Raw genomic sequence first — 15,063 nt, forward strand, 5'->3', positions numbered from 1 at the left:
TTCTGACCTCAGTGCTGGGAGGTTCGGGAGTCCCCGGGGGTAAGTTTTCCTCCCAGTGCCGCTCCTCCCGGCCACGGACGTAGGTGCAGATACGTCCCAGGTCCCACCTTTCTTTTCTTGGCACTGGTCGGACTCGGGTGGTGGCGCGTGGGCCGAGCAGTGGCGAGGCCGCCTGGTCTGCAACGCGCCGATGTCGGGTTTTTTTATGCCGTCGTTTATGCGTACGCGGCGCTGGGCACCGAGGGTCCTGCTCCACTGCGGCACCCTCGGCCTTTCGGCTGTACGACTTCCCGCAGAGGGAGGTAAAAAGCGAATGCAGGTGGGATTTTGCAGATGGGATGTTTCTACCGTTGCGTGGGCAGAGCCGAGCGCCCGAGCGATGCTGTTGTCCCTCGGAGAGAACGTTTGTAAATAAATTTTAAAAAGAAGGAGAAAAAAACCCAGAACTTTTTTGCAACTTGGCTGTTTCGTTGGCTCTTCCCAAGGGCTCGCTGCGGTGCTGGGTGCAAGCGGGGGGCTCTGACCAGTTCCCTTCCCGGGGGGGCAGACCCCAACGGTCCCCTTTGAGGTTGAGGGGGGGCCCGGGTGCATTTGTGGGTCACGGCCAGGCCCTGGCACCCCCGGCTGCACCCCAGGACCCCCAGCTGGGGGGGGTCCCTCAGTGCCAAGTGGGTGCCTTGGCCTGGAGCACTGTGGAGAAGGGAGGCAAACCGGGCTTGGGGGGGCTGAACTGGGCTTTGGGGGGATGAGCCAGGCTCGGGGGCTGGACTGGGCTTGGGAGGATGAACTGGGCATGGGGGGGCAAACAGGGTGGAGGGGGGTGAACCAGGCTTGGGGGCTGGACTGGGCTTGGAGGGGGCTGGACTGGGCTGGGGGGGGGGGGGGCAAACTAGGCTTGGGGGGAGCCAAACCAGGCACTGGGGGGGAGAATGGAGTTTGGGGGGAGGCAAACTGGGCTGAGGGGCTGTACTGAGCTTGGAGGGGGCTGAACTGGGCTTAGGGGGAGCCGAACCAGGCGGTGGGTGGGAGAACAGGGTTTGAGGGGGAGCTGAACTGGACTTGGGGGGCTGAACTGGGTGGTGGGGTGGAGAATGGGGCTTGGGGCTGGACTGGGCTTGGATGGGGCTAAACTGGGCTTGGGGGGAGCCGAACCAGGTGGTGGGGGGAAGAACGGGGGTTGGGGGGGGGGGCTGAACCGGGCGGTGGGGTGGAGAACGGGGTTTGGGGGGGGCTGAACCGGGCGGTGGGGTGGAGAACGGGGCTTGGGGGGAGCCGAACTGGGCTGTGGGGGGGAAGAACGGGGTTTGGGGGGGGGCTGAACCGGGCGGTGGGGTGGAGAACGGGGTTTGGGGGGGGCTGAACCGGGCTGGAGGGGGGAAGAACGGGGTTTGAGAGGGGCTGAACCGGGCGGTGGGGGGGAAGAACGGGGTTTGGGGGGAGCCGAACCGGGCTGGGGGGGGGAAGAACGGGGTTTGGGGGGGGCTGAACCGGGCGGTGGGGGGGAAGAACGGGGTTTGGGGGGAGCCGAACCGGGCTGGGGGGGGGGGCCGGACTGGGCTTGGCGGGGGCTGAACCGGTGTGCGGGGAACCCGGAGCTCCCGGAGGTTAGAGCCTGGGGACGGGCCGGGGGGGGTCCAAGGCGGGCGGGGCGGGGTCGGGGCGGTCCGCACAGAGGCCGATCCGCGCCGGTACCGCCCCCCCCCCCCCCCCCCAAACCCCTGCCCTCCCGGGAGCCCGAAAGGGGCCCCCCCGAGCGATCCCCGGCGGCAGCGGCGGCGGCTCGATGTCGGCAGCAGCGGCGGAGGGGGGGGGCGCCTGCTGGCGTCGTCCCCGTTGCCGCCGGGCGGCGGGGGGGTGGGCTCCGTGCTTGGCGCTGGCGCTGGGGTGGGCGCTGGGGTGGGCGCTGGGCGCGGAGCCCCCCCACCGCTGCCGGCCCGACGCCGCGCTCCTGCCGCCGCCGCTGCGCCGCCTGGCGGGGACCGCGCTGCTCCGCGCCGCCGTCCCGCGCCTCCGCGCCGGCTGGAGCCCCTGCCAGCTCTACCGATACCGACCCGCCGGCACCGGCAGCGGGAGCGGCAGCGGGAGCGCCCGGCCCAACGGCACCGGGCCCTGTACGCGAGGCTGGCACTACGCCCTGCCCGCCGCCGGCCTCCGCTCCAACCTCGTCACGCAGGTTTTGGGGGGGGGGTCCCAGGGTTGGGGAGGGGGGGACGGGGAGGGGGTCTCTGTGGTTCTGGAGGGGATTCGGGGGGTCTCTGTGGTTCTGGAGGTGGGTTCGGGGGGTCTCTGTGGTTCTGGAGGGGGGGTCAGGGGTGTCTGTGGTCCTGGAGGTGGGTTTGGGGGTCTCTGTGGTTCTGGAGGGGGGGTCAGGGGTGTCTGTGGTTCTGGAGGCAGGGTGGGGGTGTCTGTTGTTCTGGGGGGGGGTTCAGGGGTGTCTGTGGTTCTAGAGGGGAATTGGGGGGGTGTCTGGTTCTAGAGGGGATTTGGAGGGTGTCTGTGGTTCTGGAGGGGGGGTTGGGGGTGTCTGTGGTTCTGGAGGGGGATTGGGGGGGTCTCTGTGGTTCTGGAGGGGGGGTCAGGGGTGTCTGTGGTTCTGGAGAGGGGTTCGGGGGTGTCTGTGGTTCTGGAGGCGCGGTGGGGGGGGTCTCTGTGGTTCTGGAGGGGTGTTTGGGGGGGTATCTGTGGTTCTAGAGGGGGGTCAGGGCGGTCTGTGGTTCGGGAGAGGGGTTCGGGGCTGTCTGTGGTTCTGGAGGCGCGGTGGGGGGGTCTCTGTGGTTCTGGAGGGGTGTTTGGGGGGGTATCTGTGGTTCTAGAGGGGGGTCAGGGCGGTCTGTGGTTCGGGAGAGGGGTTCGGGGCTGTCTGTGGTTCTGGAGGCGCGGTGGGGGGGTCTCTGTGGTTCTGGAGGGGTGTTTGGGGGGGTATCTGTGGTTCTAGAGGGGGGTCAGGGGGGGTCTGTGGTTCTGGAGGTGGGTTCAGGGGTGTCGTTCTGGAGAGAGATTGGGGGTTGTCTGTTGTTCTGGAGGGGGGTTCAGGGGTGTCTGTGGTTCTCGAGAGGGGTTCGGGGAGTGTCTGTGGTTCTGGGGGGGTGTCTGTGGTTCTGGAGGGGGGGTGGGGGGGTCTCCAGGGTACTGGAGGGGTTAAGGGGTGTGCAGGGTGGAGGGAGAACAAGCTGGGGACCCCACAAGGGTCACACAGGAAAGCCCTGGGTCTGCACTGGGGGTGGGGGGAGAGGGAGTTTGCTTGGGGGGGGGCCAGGGACCCTGGGGAAGGGAGAGGGGTCTTCAGGGGGGACACCCCCGTGGAGGGGCTTTGGGGGTGGCTGAGGGGAGCCCGGGGGTGCTGGGGAGGGACGACGACAGGGGACAGGGCAGTAAGGGCCATCGACGCTGTCCCACCACATCCAGCCCCACATTTTTTGCTCGTGGGGTGGGGGCTGGCCAGAAGCCCCCCCAGGCGACTCATGGGGATGGTGACCCCATCCGTCCCACCCCTGCGGGCAGCGAGGGAGTCTGCCGGGACCCCAGTGCTGACGTTTTCCCCCCTCGCCCGCAGTGGGACCTGGTGTGCGCCTCGCGCTGGAAGGTGCCCCTGGAGCAGACCACACACTTGCTGGGCTGGATGCTGGGCAGCGTCGCTGCCGGACTGGCCTGCGACAGGTAAGCGGGGGTCCCTGGGGCAGCTCCCCCCCCCCAGGCTGGGGGGACACCATGCCCAGCCCCGCTCAGCGGTCCCGTCCCCCGGCAGGTTCGGCCGCCGTCCCGCTTTCGTGGCGTCCCTGGTGCTGGCGGTGCCCCTGGGCCTCGGCGTGGCGCTGGCCGTGGACTTCGTCATGGTCCTGGTCGCACGGCTGCTCTTCGGGGCGGCACTGGCGGGCGCCTTCCTCTCCCTCTACGTGGCACGTGAGTGGGATGGCGGGGGTCCCCGCAGCGGCAGCATGGGGACCAAGGACGTTCCGGGGCGCGGGATGCTCCGGAATGCGGGATGCTGTGGGGGTGCGGGATGCCCCGCAGCCGTGGCGCCCACCGCGCACCCCTCGTGTCCCGTCCCCCCCCACCAGGGTTGGAGCTGTGCGACCCCCCGCACCGGCTGGGGGTGACGATGGTGGCCGGCTTCTTCTGGATCGCCGGGGAGCTGCTGCTGCCGGGGCTGGCCGTGCTTTGCCGGGACTGGCGGGTGCTGCAGGGTGCCGTCACCATGATCCTGGCTCTGCTGGCTGCCTGCTGGTGGTAAGGACCCCCCTGGGCCTGGGGGCTGCGTGTACGGGGAAGGGGGCCGCTGCCTGCGGTGGGGCTGAGCAGTGCCCTCAGGGCTGGCACCGAGCCGTGCCCGGGCAGCACCCCAGCCCAGCACACCCTGCCCAGGACCACGGTGGGGATCAAAGGGTGCCCAGGGCTCTCCAGGTGGAGCGCAGGGACCCCCCCCGCCCTGGGTAAATGTTTGCTCAGGTTTGAAGTTGAGGGTTTCTGGGCAGCATTGCTTTGAAGCCAGGAAGAAGGGGGGCTCAGTGCTGGAGGGGGGACCAGGCCCCTGGAGAACCCCGTGATGCCGACACTTGTGCCCCAGGTGCCCGGCGCTGCTGCCGGAGTCACCGCGCTGGCTGCTGGCCACGCGGCAGCTGGAGAAGGCCAGGAAGACCCTGCAGGCACTGGCCGAAAACAGCGGCCCCGGCTCCGACGACAGCTCCTGCCACCAGGAGAGCCTTCTCGAGGGTATGTGACCCCGGAGCTCCTGGCCGCAATGCGGCCCCTGGGCCCCCTCCCCAAAGCCACAGTGCCGGGGCAGTGGGATGGTGCCGTCTTTAACTCAAGTCCCCCTGTCCCAGCAGAGCTGGAGTCCCTGTCTGAGGGGTCCCCGCAGCCCCGGTACCACGCCGTCTGCGAGATTTTCGGCACCAGGGTCATCTGGAAGAACGGCGTCATCCTCGGCTTCGCGGCGTGAGCAGGCGGAGGGGGGAGCGGCGGTGTGTGTGTGTGTGGGGAGGGGTCCCGCTTGTGGCCCCCTGACCCCGCTCTCCCACAGGTTCATCGGCTCCGGCATCCGTCACTGCTTCACCCGCAACCTGGCCCCCCACCTGCCCCACTTCTTCTCCTCTTACTACGTGGTGGTGGGCACCGAGGCGGCCGCCTGCCTCTTCGTCTGCCTGACGGCCGAGCGCTTCGGGCGCCGCGCCGTCCTCCTGCTCTGCACCGTCCTCACCGGCATCTCCTCTCTCCTGCTGCTGGCCCTCACCCAGTGTAAGGATGCACGGGGAGACCCCCACCTTCTCTTCGGTGGGATGCAGCCCCCAGCTGGGGGGCTGGGGGTGGGAACAGGGTGCTTGAGGGGTGGGGGGTGTGTGTGTGCAGGATTTGACCCCTGATGGTGCTTTCCTAGACCTGCTGGACCTCATTGTCCTGACCCTGTCTGTTGTGGGCATCACCGCCTCCCATGCCGTCACCATGCTCAGCATCTTCTTTGCCAGCGAGGTGCTCCCCACCGTGGTCAGGTAAGGGGGGGGGAGCTGCCCCCCTCCCGGTGCTACCCCGGGGTGGGGGAGCACCCAGGCAGGGTCCCCCCCAGACCCCCTCTGAGCACGTTTCCCCCCCCGCAGGGGTGCCGGGCTGGGTCTCGTCGTGGGGGCCAGCTTCGTGGGCAAGGCGGCCGCCCCCATCACCGCCATCCCCAACAGCCGGGGTTTCTTCCTGCACCACGTGGTGTTCGCCTCCTTCGCCATCCTCGCCGTCCTCAGCATCATGCTGCTCCCGGAGAGCCAGGGCCGCAGCCTGCCTCAGTCTTTGCAGGATGGCGAGAGCCAGCGCCGGCCACCCCTCTTCCACCGGCCCCGCCGTGAGGACCACCTACCCCTGCTTGCCCCCCACGGCATCCCCCACGACTACTCCCACCTCACCGCCAAGAGGATGCTGGGCTCCCCGGCCGCCCCACCGTGAGACATAGCCGTGGCCCACCCCAGGCTCTCCCTGCTGCTGGGGGGGGCTGAGCGTGGCGCTGGGACCCCCATCCCATCCCCCCATGGAGCACCGGGACCCCCATCCGTGGGCGCCCGTGGGGACGGCGGGGTGCACCAGGATACTTGCAATGGCTGGGCTGGGGGACCAGCGCACCCACCCCACGGCGGGGCCGGATCCTGCCCCAGGAGGAGCTGTGCTGGGAGTCCTGGGGTGGGGGTGATGCCCCCCAGGGTGTTTGCGGCGGGTGCTCGCAGGCTGCCAATAAAAGTGCCTTGTTTCTACAGGCGGCTGGCGTGGCTGGGGGCCCCGCGCGGTGCCCCTGCCACTGGCCCCCTTCTCTGGGATCTTTATTTTGGGGGGGACTGGGGGGTCTCCTTGCCCACCTTCCCCAGCTCTGTGGGGCCTTTCTCTGGGATGTCCCCCCCCACAGGGCTGCCCGTGCCCTCGGCCTCTGCCTTACTGGGGTTTGCTGGGGGGGGGGGGGTATCTGTGAGTGTGCGCAGGGGTGCAAACCCCCGTGCTGAGGCCTCTCTTGGTGCACGTGCGTGTGCAAAGCCCCTGCATCTGTATCCTTGGTGCACACGCGTGTGCAAAGCCCCTGCAGCCGGGCATCTTGTGCATGTCCATATGCAAAGCCGCTGCATCTGGGCATCACGTGCATGTGTGAGCCCCCCCCAGCGCTGCCCGTTCGCTACCCCAGCCCCTCTGTGGGCAGCGGGGTACCCCCCTCCCGACCCCCCCCAGTCCCCGCTACTGCCCGTAGAGATCGGCGAGGCGCCGGAACCGTGGCCCCCACTCGCTCAAGTAGTCGTAGTCCTGGTCCTCGTCCGTCAGGCTGGAGACGATGGAGCTGAGGGGGCTGGCGACGGAGCCCGAGCCCTCGTAGTCGTAGATGAGGGCCGTGTCGTAGGGGGGCACGCTGGGGTCGTTGTCGGCCGCCTCCAGCCCCTGTGGGGACGGGGGGGGGGGCTACCATCAGCCCCAACGGGGATGGGGGGGACCGAGGACAAGGGGAGCCCCGGACCTCATCCCCACCTCGTTGATGAAGTCCTCGATGTCGGAGGGGCTGTTGGGCAGTTTGCGGGGGGCCGGGGGGGTGGCGGAGCTGAGCGGGGCGTCCCTGCGCACTGGCGGTTTGGCCCGCGGCGAGAAGAGCTCGGGGTGCCGGAGCTGGTTGATGTCATAGGCGTCCTGCCGGGACAGGAAGGTGGGGGGGTCAGGGGTGTGGGGTTGGGACAGACCCACCACCACCACCACTGGGACCCCCCCACCTCCTCAGATCCCGCTCACCTGGTCCTCCTCGCCCCCGCCTTGCTCGTCGTAGTTGAGGATGTTGTCCCGCATGTCGTCCCCCGAGCGCTGCAGCAGCCCCTTGCGCAGAGCCCGCCGGCGCCCGCGCGCCCGTGCCGCCCCCAGCCCCACCAGCACTGCGGGCAGAGGGCGGGTGGGCACGGGGTGGGGTACCGGGGGCGTGGGGCACGTGGGGACGGGGTGGCTGGGCACGGTGGGATGCGGGGTGATGGGGATGCTGGCTGGGTTGGGATGCCGTTGGTGGGGCTGGGAGAGTGGGATGGGGGTGCAGGTAGGGATTTGGGGTGGGGGATGCTGGGTGGGGGGGGGTGATGAGGGAAATTGTTGGGGGAGTCATGGTCAGGATCAGAAGGGGTTGCTGGGGTGGTGGGGGTGTTGAGGGTCATGGGTAGGGACTGGATGGAGTGGCCAGGACCAGGATGGGGCAATGGGGGACGTAGGTAGGGAGAGGTTGGGGCGTCCTGGACCAGGACGGGGTGATGGGGGACGTGAGTAGGGACTGGATGGGGTGGCCAGGATGGAGTGACGGGGGGGGGACACACACGACAAGGTGACAGAGAGTGCTGGTGGGGTTCGGGATGGGTGGCCAGGACCAGCACCGCGTGGTAGAGCACGGGGCTGGGGTGCTGGATGGGAGCAGGACAGAGGGGCTGGGAGGGGTGGGGGTGAGGATGGTGGGGGGGTCTCACTCACCAAGGAGGAGGATGCTGCTGCCAAGGATGATCATGAGGGCCCCGAGGGTGATGCCGGCCCCGGCGGTGGCAGCGGCCAGGACACCGTCCTCGCAGGTGCCGTCCCGGCCGCAGTGGCACACCGAGATGTTCAGCAGCTGCTGCCGCTCCTGGGGGGGCGTCCCCGAGTCCCGGAGCAGCAGCGGGAGCGAGTAGGGCCCCTCGGGCAGCTCCACCAGCACGGCCAGCACCGCGTGGGTCACTGCAGGAGGGCCGTGGGCAGGGGGTGAGCGGGGGACCCCCTTATGCAGCAGCCCACCACCCCCCCTCGCCCCAGCCAGCCCTCACCATTGAAGCGGGTGATGCTCCAGTTGCGGGCGAGCTGGGGGTGCTGGGGGCTGAGCTGGAAGTGGAAGGGGGCAGCGTGGGGGGGCCGGTCGTCATCCGTGGCCCCCAGGAGCAGGGTCCCCCCTCGTCCTGGGCGCCCGCAGACCACCCCAGCCGGCGGCTGCAGCAGGGGCGCATGGTCGTTCACCTCCAGGATCTCAATGGAGAGGGTGCCGGTGGCGGAGAGCGGGGGCTCGGCTGGGGGTAACAGAGCAGGGGGGGGTTAGGAGGGCGATGGCGGGAGCAGGGGGGACAAGGCAGGTGTGGGGGGGCCGCTCACCATCATCGCGGGCAAGGACCAGGGCGATGTACCAGCCACCCTGCAGGAAGGCGGAGGGGTGCAGCAGCTCCCGCTTGGTGCGGACAGTGCCGACGTGGGGGTCCAGCTGCAGCCAGTCCGCCGGGTCGTAGAGCAGTGCATAGCTGTGGGCGCAGAGCGGGGGGGGGTCATGCCATCAGCCCCACCCCCAAAACACCTAGCACAGGCTGTGAACGCGGGAACCCGAACGCAGCGGGTGCTGGGAGGTGATGCAAGGGGACCGGGTGCCAAAACCCACAGCCTGGGACTTACGTGAGGGTCTGGAGCTGGCGGGTGTCGGGGTCGCTGGCAGTGTACGTGGTGACGGGGGTGCCTGGGGGGGCCCCCTCCAGCACGCTGACCCGCCGCGGGTTCTCACGGAAGATGGGTGCCTCGTTCACATCCCGCACCCGCACCCGCACGGTGGCCAGCGCCCGGGGGCTGGCGGGGGCCGTGGGCTCCAGCGGCTGCTCATTCTGCACTGACATCGTCAGCTCGAAGCGGTCCCGCACCTCGTGGTCCAGTGGCTACCGAGAGGGGCCACGGGTCAGCTGAGCCATGGAAGACCCCCCCCCACCAGCCCCTCGGCTACCCCGCGCCCACCTTGGCCACAGAGAGCACGCCATCGTTGGTGTAGGGGTCAGTGCGGATGGCGAAGGCACCCTCGGGGTCGCCCTCCAGGATGGTGAATTTGGCCAGCCAGTTGGGCGAGCCGGCCAGGTCCTTGTCATGCACGAAGACCTTGCCCACATCCACGCCGGTTGCCTGCTCCTCCACCTCCATGGAGAACTGGGGGAGATACCAGTGTGGGGCTGGTGTCTGCCCCCTTGGGATGCTGCTGCTCCTGGGGGGGCTGGCTCCCACCCCCCCTGACCCCCGCATGTCTCCCCATCCCATCCCGGCCACTACCTCCTCCTTGGTGAACTCAGGAGGGTTGTCGTTGATGTCCTCCAGGTAGATGACGGCTATGGCGGTGGTGGTAAGCCCATCCCCGGACATGTCGGCTGCCTGCACCGTCAGGTTGTACACCCCCACGGTCTGCGGGGAAGGAGGGGGTCCAGTGCTGAGCCCCTCCAGCCCCCCCCCAGGAGCCCAGAGGTCCCCCAGCCGCTGGCCACCCACCCTGTCCCCATGCCTGGGTCTGCTCATGGCTTGGAGCTGTGGTTTCACCAGCTGGGGGTCTCTGGCTGCCCCCAGTCCCGGTGTCACCCTGGTGCCACCCGTGCCCCCCAAACCCGCTACCTCGCGGTCAAGGCCGGGTCGCGCGGTGCAGATCTGGCCGGTGGTGGCGTTGATGCTGAACATGCCGCCAGCGCCCTGCTCCAGGATGGAGTACCGCAGCGCCGCGTTATCTGTATCGGGGTCGTCGGCGTCGGTGGCATCCACCGTCATTACGCAGGTCCCTGTGGCCGCAGAAGTGCCCCAGTGGGTGACAGCGTGGGGGCTGGCTCGGCCCCCCCTGCTCCCCATCCCCGGCTCCCCGGCTGGACCCACCTGGTTCAGCCCCCTCCACCACGCGCCCCGTGAAGATGTCCTGCTGGAAGAGCGGCCGGTTGTCGTTCTGGTCCACCACGATGATCTCCAGGTCAGTGGGGTCCTCCAGAGTCACGCCACCCAGGTCCAGTGCGAAGGCTTTCAGCTGTGGGCGCAGAGCAGGTGGGTTTTGGCACGGCTGGGGGGCGCTGAGGAGGGTGCTGCGGGTGGCCAGGCAGCATCCTTACCCGAAAGCGGTCGTTCTCCTCCCGGTCCAGCATGGCATTGAGGAAGACCTTCCCGCTGAACTTGTCAATGGAGAAGATGCCCAGGGGCTCCTCGTCCACCCCCGGCCCCTTGATGCTGTAGATCACCCCCCCGGGCTGCTGCTTGTCCGACTTGATCTGCCCCGGGGAAAGCAGAGCTGGTGGTCCTGGGGCTGGGGGGGGGATCTGTCCCCCACCTGGGGTCCCTCTGTGCCCTAAGTCTCCCCCCATACCATGTCGCCCCTCCTGGGGTGCCCCCATGCAATCCCCCTGCCCAGGGTACCCCCCACCCCACTGCCTGGAAGAAAGGGTGGGGGGACACCCTGCCTACCTGCACCAGGAGGTGGGGGATGCGCTTGTGGTTCTCCGAGACGCTGATGGGGGGGATCACCCAGGCTCTTTTCACCCGCCGTGGACCCTCGTGCTGCTGCCAGGCCTGGGGGCTGCCCAGGGCTGCGGCACCCGGCTGGGCTGGGCTGGTACCCTGTAGGAGGGACACGGTGCTGCTGGTGACCCCAAAACCTCCAGAGTGGGGTGCAATGCCGGGCAGCGGGCAGGGTGTTGAACTTGGGCTGGGTGCATGGTGCCGGGATGCGCGGTGTGGGGGTACACAGTGCCGGAATGCACGGTGCTGGGGTGCATGGCGCTGGGGTGCACAGCACTGGCATCCCCTGATGGCGTTGGGGTTGGGGGAATGGAGAGGCCACCCGGCTCCCCCGGGAGCTTCGTGTCGGTGGTCCCCTGACATCCTGATGTGACGGTGACAGGCATCCTGCCAGGCTCGCTGGGAAGGGGTGCCTCACGGGACCCTCGGCAGTGGGGACGAAGGGGTTACCCTGGGCTGGCAGCGCCTGGTGTGGCCCCAGCCCACGTCACTGTCACGCGTGGATGTGGCAGCGAGGGTGGAAGGGTCAGGGATCGGTTTAGGCTGCAAGGGTGGCCTGGCTGGGGTACAGAGCTGGGGGGGGGGAATAGGGAGCTGGGGTGGAGCTGGGGGGGGATGTTGGTGTGGAAGATTAGGAACAGGGACTGGGGGAGCAGGAGTTATTGGGGGGCTGCAATGGGCGTCAGGGAGCTGTGGGGGCTAGGATGGGTTTAGGGGCCACGAGAGACTGGGCTAGAGGGTCAGGGAATTGGGGGGGGGTCTGGAGCTGTGGGGAGCAAATGTGGGGGCTGGGAGATGGGGGTTGGGGGGGGTAGGGAGCTGTGCGTGCAGCCTACCCCCCTGCCAAGCTCCGTGCCACATTCGTCAGGGCTCACCCTTGTCCTGGGCCCTGGGGACATGTCCTGTCCCCTCCCCGGGGAGGGAGCACATCTGGACAGCACCAGGCCTTGTACCCACACCTGCACCCACCCACATCTGCACCCACCCACATCTGCACCCATCCTGGCTGCACCGCTGGGTGCTGGGGTGCCCTGCATGGGCACCCTGCCCACGGCAGGGGGGTGGGCCGGTGGGGATGGCTGTGCTGGGGGGTCCCTGGGGATGGTGTGGAGCTGTGCAGGGCTGGGGGGGGTGTCTGCATGCCAGTCCTGCGGGATGGGCAGGACAAGGGGCTCATTTTGAGGCTATGACGGGAGCTGCCCCGCGGCCTCCAGCTGTCCCTCTGCCCTCCCCAGGAGAGACCCCCCCCCCTTCCCCAGGAGGCTGACGGAGCTCAGGGTGGATGGGGAGGGTGGTGGGGGGCAATGTGGGCCCTGCTGCTGGGGGGGCTGCCCTGCAGGCCCTCTTTTCTTCCTCTGCCCTGAGCACCCAGCCATGAGGTCCAGGCCAGAACCCCAACAGCCCCATGTCGCTCAGGCCTGAGACCGCGGTGAGGGGCTCTGGGGGGACGTGCATGGACAGGGGGGTGCAGGGGGGGGTCTGGGACCACAGCTGGTGTGGGAAAGGGGGGAGCAGGGTGTTTCTGAATGCCTAACCCTCCCCCAAATCCCATCTCCCGGTTCACAAACGCAGGCAGTGTGCCGGAGCCGCAGGCTCCCCCCCGCCACCACCATCTGTGGGGTGGGAAATGCCTCAAGAGGGGCACCAAGCCCCCATCACCCCCGTCCCCATCCCCGCTGCCCCCCAAGGACGTACCTCCATGGGGTCTGGGGTCCAGCCATCCCCCCCCTGGCACCGCATTCGGGCTCCCCATCCCGGCCGGCCCTCCCAGGGCACGAAGCGGGTGCGGGGGGGGGGTCCCCATCCCCACCCCATCCCCATCTCCCCGTACCCCTTACCCGAGCGCAGAGGGGGGCGAGCAGGCAGGCGAGGAGAAGCGGGGGGCCCATGGCGAAGCGGGGCGCAATCCGGCCGCCCAGCCCCGAGCCTTTCACCGGCCCCGAGCTAAAATAACCGCGGGGCTGGCTGAGTGACAGCACATGTGCTACCGAGCGGGCCGGGCCCCCCCCCGGGCCGGGCAGCTGTCCCCTCCGCCCCCCCCCTCCCCTCTCCCCGGGCCGGGATTCTGCACCCCCTGCCCGGCGGGGGCGGCGGGGAGGGAGGGGGGAACCGGGCACCGGGGGGCTCGGAGGGGGATGCGGAGGGGTGAGGGGGGGTGTCCCCTCTGCTCGGGTCGTGGGGGGGGGGGGGTCCGGGGGGGTGCTCGGCCCCCGGGGCGGGAAGGCGGCAGCTGTCACCGGGCGCGCCGCGGGGATGCCGCGACGGGGCGGGCGGGAAGGAGAGACCCGGTCCCCGCTACCCCCGCCACGGCTGGGCCGGCACCGGCACCGGCACCGGCACCGGGACAGGGACAGGGAACGGAACGGGTTCAGCCCGCCCCGCTCCGCCGCGCCCCCCCGTCGAGGCGAGCCCACCCCGGTCCCACTCCCCCCCCCCGGGAGAGGAGCGGCGGTGTCCCGCCGTGTCCCGGTCCCGGCGGGTTTCCACGGGGCGGAGTAGCCCCCGGTTGCTCCCGGAGCCCCGGCAAGGCCCCCGGCCCCGCTGCCCCCTGACCCCCCGGTGCCTCTCCCGGTCCCTGGTGCCGGCTCCGGCGCTGTCCCCCATCCCCGCTGCAGGTCCCGGTGCTGCTCCCGACCCCCGGTGCCAGTGCCGGTGCTGACCCTGACCCCCCGGTGCCGGTCCTGGTTGCTGCCCTCGACCTCCGGTGCCCCCCCGCCGACCCCCGGAGCCGGTCTCGGTGCTGACACTGACCCTCGGAGCCGGTCCCGGTGCTGGTCCCGACCCCCGCTGCCAGTCCCGGTGCTGACCCTGACCCCCGGTGCCGGTCCTGGTTGCTGCCCTCGACCTCCGGTGCCCCCCCGCCGACCCTCGGAGCCGGTCCCGGTGCTGCCCCCCGACCCCCGGTGCCGGTCCCGGTGCTGGTCCCGACCCCCGGTGCCCCCCCCCCCGACCCCCGGTGCCGGTCCCGGCAGCGCCGCGAGGCCGCGGCACCAGGTGGCAGCATCGTCCCGGCCACCGGCCCCGACACCGGCGGTGTCCCCCCCCGCCCCCTGCCCGGGGGTACCGCAGCGGGGAGCACCCTCCGGCGCGGGGTCCCGGGGGTCCCGGCTGCGGTAGGGCTGGCCGAGCCGCCCCCCCCCCCCCCCACCTCCCCGGGCAGGGTGAAGGGGGGGCCGGGGATCTTCCTCATCCTCCCGGGGAAGCGATCCCTGGGCCTGGCAAGGGAAGGTGCGGCGTTTCGGTGACACTGGTGGCATCACCACGTCCCTGACGTGGGCACCCCTGCCCGGCCAGCATCCCTCCCCTTCTTGGCAATAAGTGCCCTTGGTGCCATCTTGGTGCGGGGCATCGTTTGGAGGGGGGTGCGTGGCGTGGGGCACTGACATGGTGGGGGGAGGTAGGCCACGAGGCGTGGGAAAAGGGACACGGGATGCGGGACACGGGGTGCAGGACGTCTTCTGTCCATCCCCAGCAGCTGAGCGGTGGTGGCAGGGGTCTCGGTGTCCCCACGGACACGGAGCCACGACACGAGTGGGTGAGCGTCGGGCACCGGTGACCCGTGGCGCGGCTGGGCCCTGGCGTGGGCAGCGGCGCTCACTTGCCCGTCTGTCTGTCCGATCCCATCCGTCCGCCCCACTCACCCTGTCACCCTGCATCAATGTCACGGCGAGGAGCTGCCCGGGCGGCGCTGGCCGGGGGTCCTGGCGGCTGCCCCTGACCCTAACGCGCCGTGGCAGCGGGGCGGCCGAGCAGATGTTCCCTGCCACCGGCACCACGGCGTGGGGGGCGCGGGGGGGGACACAGACGTGACAGGCTCTGACAAGGCGCCAGTCCTGGCTCGTGGTGCCGGTGCTGCCGGCCATGGGAGCTGCCTGGTGCCCATGGCACGGCTCTGGCTGCAGCACGGCAGCAGGACGCCCACCCCCCCGACCTCTGGCCCTGCACTGCCACCCCCTGCCCCTCTCCTTCTGCAAACAGGGGCTCCCACTGGGGTGCAGGGATGTGGGGTCCCACAGATTCTGGGTCCGAACAGTGCTAGCCCAGGCCTACGACCCCCCTCCTTGCCGTGCCAGGTCGGAGAAGGGGTCACCCTATTTTAGAGGGGCCAGGTCCCCCCCTCCCAGCCGCCATCCTCTGATCTCCCGAAGCCAGTATGAGAGCTGCAGGTGTTGGGACCAGTTGTGCCCCCACCGTGGGTGTCAGGACCAGTCACATCCCTAATGAGGGTGCAGTGGGAGCAGTCGTGGCCCCAGTGCAGGCACTGGGGGTCTGGGCAGTGCCCTGTCCCCGCCATGCCCAGTGACGGGGAGAGTGAGCAGCCAG

General features: G+C 70.0%; 2 protein-coding genes across 2 annotated transcripts; one reads left to right on the top strand and one right to left on the bottom strand.

Annotated features, from left to right (window-relative positions):
• The first annotated feature begins 1,768 nt into the window (after nt 1-1,768).
• On the top strand, nt 1,769-6,234 carry SLC22A31 (solute carrier family 22 member 31). The gene is made up of 9 exons (XM_069793257.1): nt 1,769-2,173; nt 3,554-3,657; nt 3,746-3,900; nt 4,059-4,227; nt 4,565-4,710; nt 4,827-4,935; nt 5,021-5,235; nt 5,375-5,486; nt 5,592-6,234. The coding sequence occupies exons 1-9, from the start codon at nt 1,784-1,786 to the stop codon at nt 5,926-5,928; spliced, it is 1,737 nt and encodes a 578-aa protein (XP_069649358.1). The 5' UTR covers nt 1,769-1,783; the 3' UTR covers nt 5,929-6,234.
• A 12-nt stretch (nt 6,235-6,246) lies between these two features.
• CDH15 (cadherin 15) lies at nt 6,247-12,710 on the bottom strand. Its single transcript, XM_069793256.1, has 14 exons — nt 12,579-12,710; nt 10,687-10,839; nt 10,338-10,493; nt 10,111-10,255; nt 9,859-10,019; nt 9,526-9,654; nt 9,220-9,405; nt 8,890-9,143; nt 8,599-8,741; nt 8,280-8,516; nt 7,954-8,193; nt 7,240-7,376; nt 6,985-7,140; nt 6,247-6,897 (listed from the first exon to the last, which is right to left on the bottom strand). The coding sequence occupies exons 1-14, from the start codon at nt 12,627-12,629 to the stop codon at nt 6,700-6,702; spliced, it is 2,346 nt and encodes a 781-aa protein (XP_069649357.1). The 5' UTR covers nt 12,630-12,710; the 3' UTR covers nt 6,247-6,699.
• Nucleotides 12,711-15,063: the final 2,353 nt, after the last annotated feature.

The sequence above is a fragment of the Haliaeetus albicilla genome, chromosome 10 (assembly GCF_947461875.1).
Source record: "Haliaeetus albicilla chromosome 10, bHalAlb1.1, whole genome shotgun sequence".
Taxonomy (NCBI): Eukaryota; Metazoa; Chordata; class Aves; order Accipitriformes; family Accipitridae; genus Haliaeetus; species Haliaeetus albicilla.

Coding starts and splice junctions, on each gene's coding strand:
- SLC22A31 (XM_069793257.1), top strand. CDS start 1,784: ATGTCGGCAGCAGCGGCGGAGGGGGGGGGCGCCTGCTGGCGTCGTCCC. Junction 4,711..4,826: donor CCAGGAGAGCCTTCTCGAGG/GTATGTGACCCC, acceptor CTGTCCCAGCAG/AGCTGGAGTCCCTGTCTGAG. Junction 4,936..5,020: donor GTCATCCTCGGCTTCGCGGC/GTGAGCAGGCGG, acceptor GCTCTCCCACAG/GTTCATCGGCTCCGGCATCC.
- CDH15 (XM_069793256.1), bottom strand. CDS start 12,629: ATGGGCCCCCCGCTTCTCCTCGCCTGCCTGCTCGCCCCCCTCTGCGCT. Junction 10,494..10,686: donor TCCCCCACCTCCTGGTGCAG/GTAGGCAGGGTG, acceptor TCCCCGGGGCAG/ATCAAGTCGGACAAGCAGCA. Junction 9,406..9,525: donor CTGAGTTCACCAAGGAGGAG/GTAGTGGCCGGG, acceptor TATCTCCCCCAG/TTCTCCATGGAGGTGGAGGA.